The sequence below is a fragment of the Drosophila miranda genome, chromosome XR (genome assembly GCF_003369915.1).
Source record: "Drosophila miranda strain MSH22 chromosome XR, D.miranda_PacBio2.1, whole genome shotgun sequence".
Taxonomy (NCBI): Eukaryota; Metazoa; Arthropoda; class Insecta; order Diptera; family Drosophilidae; genus Drosophila; species Drosophila miranda.
Genome location: NC_046674.1, coordinates 46092359 through 46097231, shown reverse-complemented (window position 1 = coordinate 46097231; position 4873 = coordinate 46092359). Strand labels below are relative to the sequence as shown.

The window sequence follows — 4873 nt, the reverse complement described above, 5'->3', positions numbered from 1 at the left end:
AAAACAAAAATAATATAATTATAAGGAATAAGAAAGATAAGGAACAAAAAGTTCATAAGGATAGGCTAAAAAAATTAATAAATAAAAGAAAAAAACAGAATATATATATATATATCAAAATACCAAAATTTTTTTAATACAACATGGTATATAAAGATATAAAAATAAAAATAATACCAATAAAAATAACTACATAATTATATTACGTTATTTCTCTAAAAAGGGAAGTGTAGTATGTTGTATGCCCACAGCATTGTAGTGTATACAATATGTCAAGTGGTCATATGCCCAAAGTTAATGTAGAGTATCACGCTCATAAACATAAAGACACTTTGTCGCAATGTTTACGTAACACAGCCGCACTCAAAAGCTGTAATACGATCAGTCCCTTGTATGTGGACTGGCCTGCAGCGTGAGAACTGCAGTGTCGGCAATATATTCCAAGTGGCCAAATGAGCATTCCAATGTATATGCCTTCTGCATATACATTCTTACAAACATAAATATACACATACATATGGCATGCTACATGATCCCGTTCTGCCGCTGCTCTTAGCGACAGAATATTATGTACTTTTAGGCTAAGGAAATTTATGAAGAATAAATTGGATTCATTCCTACCAAAACCAAACGAACAGAAGTGTTTTTCTCTGTTCAAGTTATATTTGAACCCTCTTTGTACAGTCCAAAGAGTAACGTTTGTTGTACATATATGGATTGCTTTATTATAGCCAATAATATAGCCAATTTAATAATCTACAATTGTTAAAATTTTCCAAATTGAAGTGTGGGAATCGAGGTTTCACATCTGTCAAAAAAATCCACGACTCCCCCGGGAAGTGATCAGTGTTCAGTGTAAGGGTTGCATTTGAAAACTATCAACCAAACATCGCATAGCCTTTCCAACGCAACACATCTACAGGGAACGGTGGGATTTTTTGACAGATGCGAAACCTATAACAGAACAGCCGGATCGGAGCAACACTTCTGCTGATTTTAAACAGTCGGTGGAAACGATTATATATGCCATTAGAAAATTGCCTAAGCCGTACGAAATAAACAAATTTTGAAAACATTGTTATCTTTCTGTGCATACACTGTACACACATACCTTAGTGCTTTTGTTGTTGTATTTTTGTTCATTTTGTCACAGACAATTCATACATTTTCGCATTTAATATCTTTTATTCGTCTATGTGAATTATTCTGAGTTGCATGTGAAAACCATCCGCTAAATATCGCATAGAGCTAACCGGTCAAACTTCGGAACGGCCTAACCTTACGGACCATTCCAGAAATGGATGTTGGATGGTCGCCTGTGGGAATAAGCTATAAATAACATCCCATATGGATCGTGGAATAATTAGGAAGTTTTCGGAACGGCAAAACGTTACGAACCTATGTTCCAAAATATATAGCAACTGTGGGGGAAACCTGTAGAGGTTGCCTTGTCTATAAAGAGACTTAAAAAATCGCCTAGACTGACGAATAAACACCGCAGCTCAAAACCCAGCTATTGCCGCGCCGTGTTGTCGCTGCGTTTGTTGTTTTGTAGTTCAAGTTTTGCTTTATTCAGATGTTATGTGTGGTGTATTTTCACTGCTAGTTTATAATGCTTTAAGTTACAAAAGATGGTGCAGGGGTATTAAATATTAGAGGGGCTAAAAAACTTGTACCGCTTCAGTTTTAACTTTCCTTCCTTCATGTTCTTCTTCTTCCTGTTAATGTTTGTGCTATTGGGTACATTTTAGGTATTTAGGAATATTTTTTACTGCCACTGCGGTTTCTGCCGTAACATTCCCTCTTTCACAAACTTCGTCGCTTGTCGTGATGTGTGCCAAGCTTCTGGTTACGTCTTGGTCCATGGTTCGATTCGTTGTCTTCACTTCTAACTTGGCTTAACTATTGGCTGACTTAGCAGTCTAGATGCAGTGCGGTTCACCGCGCTGCGAGCGATCCCGTCCTTGGCTACTTGAAGGTAACTGCACCTTGAGGCTTGTTTCGTCTGCTAGAACCACGACGTCTCCGAGTTGGATGGGGTTAGTTGGAGGTCCATGCCACTTGGTTCGTGGCGTAAGGCACGGTAGGTATTCCTTCAGCCATCGTTTTCTGAAGCTGTCCACGATCTGCCCTGCATTGCGAAAACTCTTACCAAGCATAACTCTTATTGCGCTGCTGTCGCCCTTTGTATTCGGCTAGTATGGATTTCACCGATCTAATCATCCTTTCCCACGCACCTCTCATATGGGGTCCTCCTGGGGGTATGAAGGATCATTCTATTTGAGGGTACTTGGTTTCCAGTTCGTTCGGTAGGACTCTTTCGATTTCTTCTCGTAGTAATCGGCTGGCTCCTCGGAAGTTTGTCCCTTTGTCTGACACGATTCTCTTAGGGACTCCTCGACGGGCTACGAACATTTCAAATGTGAGCATGAATGCGTCTGTTGACTGGGAGTTTGTCAGTTCGATGTGTACTGCTCGCACGGTGAGGCACGTGAATAGTACCCCCCATTTTTGCTCGCGTCATCTTCCTACGTTTACTTCCAGTGGTCCAAATTAGTCGATACCTCTGTTTGTGAATGGCAATTCGTTGATTGCCAGCCTCTCTGGTGGTAGCTTCCCATCTCCGGTGCCTCTGGAAGCCCTCCTTTATTGCGACATCTTTGGCAGGTTTTCGCTATGTCGCGAACTCCTGCTCGCAGTCCTGATATGTGGTACAATTGTCTCATCTCGTTGTCGACGATCTCAGTAAGCTGATGCTGAAACTTCCGATGAAAATAATCAATAATAAGATTAGTGACGTTATGACCGCCGGGTAGAATTACAGGCCGTTTCAGGTTCCTTGTTGTGCCGATCGACTTATCTATGCGGCCGCGTATTCTCGGCACACCTGTCTCATCGAGATACGCGATAATTTGTAGATCAAACTTTTCTTACTCACGATGCTTCCTTGTCGTAGAAGAGCCATTTCTTCAGAGTAAGCCTCTTCTTGGACCATCCGGTATATAACGATGTTGACATCTTCCATGTTGCAAAAGATTACTCGAGTTGAGCTGTGCAGTTGGCTAGTATTCTTCTTCATCAAATAGGAACCGGAGGACCGGGGAACCATCTCGCGTCTGGTTGGAAACTCGATTCTTTGGTGCACTTTGCTCCATCATCTGCTACGTTCAGAGCGGATGGAACCCATGTCCACTCTGATAAGTCCGAGTTTTCCAGGATCTCTCGTTTTCGGAGCGCAACGAGCTGATGGTACTTTCGAGCGTCTGAACATATCCAATACCGCACGTCTTGTCGCGGATAAATTTTATACGGGGTATTTTACCCATAAGACGCAGTTGTGTGAGCTCATGTTGGCGTTGACTGCTATAGTGCCACAGCTCTGTTTCGGGAGCACCTCCTTCTTGTTCATCTGTGCGGCCCAGCCAATATACATTGATATGGGAGAAGTCACTTGAAATCTTCACACGGGTAATATGCAGGCCTAGTCCTACAATCGATTGGACTGCCGCTCCAGTGGATAACATGTCTGTGATTTTTGTCATGAACGACTTGTTTAACACGGATATACGACGGGTGTTGTGCTTTTTGGTATACGGGGAAAACTTTCCAAATGAAGAGCCTTGAAATACAAAGCTCGGTTGCTGAATACCGCTACAGCAGACAGCACTATTATTCTTCAAGGGATACCAGCGCTTTTTACTGCCCGTATCACATTATCGGAGTGTGTGTAGGTGACTTTAGTTCGCATACACGGACGTTGAATCTGAGTTAAGACTCTTGCGATGGGATTTTGTGGCGGTAAATAAAATGCAACCCTTCAAAACAATGATACAAAATAGTTCGCTCTTAGACATACTTCCACCACTCCCCCGGGATGTGCTCAGTGTTCAGTGTAAGGGTTGCATTTGAAAACTATCAACCAAACATCGCATAGAAACCTGCGGTTAATAGCCTTTCCAACACAACACATCTAAAGGGAGCGGTGGGATTTTTTGACAGATGCGAAACCTATAACAGAACAGCCGGATCGGAGCAACACTTCTGCTGATTTTAAACAGTCGGTGGAAAGTATTATATAAGCCATTACAAAATTACCTAAGCCGTACGAAAACATTGTTATCTTTCTGTACATACACTGTACACACATAACTTAGTGCTTTTGTTGTTGTATTTTTGTTCATTTTGTCACAAACAATTTATACTTTTTCGCATTTAATATCTTTTATTCGTCTATGTGAATTATTCTGAGTTGCATGTGAAAACCATCGGCTAAATATCGCATAGAGCTAACCAGTCAAACTTTGGAACGGCCTAACCTTACGGACCATTCCAGAAATGGATGGTGGATGGTCGCCTGTGGGAATAAGCTATAAATAACATCCCATATGGATCGTGGAATAATTAGGAAACGTAAATACAAACGTTACAAAAGATGGTGCAGGGGTATTAAATATTAGAGGGGCTAAAAAACTTGTACCGCTTCAGTTTTAACTTTTCACCGCTGCCTTCCTTCATGTTCTTCTTCTTCCTGTTAATGTTTGTGCTATTGGGTACATTTTAGGTATTTAGGAATATTTTTTACTGCCACTGCGGTTTCTGCCGTAACATTCCCTCTTTCACAAACTTCGTCGCTTGTCGTGATGTGTGCCAAGCTTCTGGTTACGTCTTGGTCCATGGTTGGATTCGTTGTCTTCACTGCTAACTTGGCTTAACTATTGGCTGACTTAGCAGTCTAGATGCAGTGCGGTTCACCGCGATGCGAGCGATCCTGTCCTTGGCTACTTGAAGGTAACTGCACCTTGTGGCTTGTTTCGTCTGCTAGAACCACGACGACTCCGAGTTGGATGGGGTTAGTTGGAGGTCCATACCACTT

General features: G+C 41.8%; 1 protein-coding gene across 1 annotated transcript; it reads right to left on the bottom strand.

Moving 5' to 3' along the window:
- Window positions 1-1544: 1544 nt before the first annotated feature.
- On the bottom strand, window positions 1545-3974 carry LOC117186444. The gene is made up of 2 exons (XM_033387260.1): window positions 2939-3974; window positions 1545-2762 (listed from the first exon to the last, which is right to left on the bottom strand). Exons 1-2 carry the CDS (start codon window positions 3107-3109, stop codon window positions 2535-2537), a joined length of 399 nt encoding a protein of 132 aa, XP_033243151.1. The 5' UTR covers window positions 3110-3974; the 3' UTR covers window positions 1545-2534.
- Window positions 3975-4873: the final 899 nt, after the last annotated feature.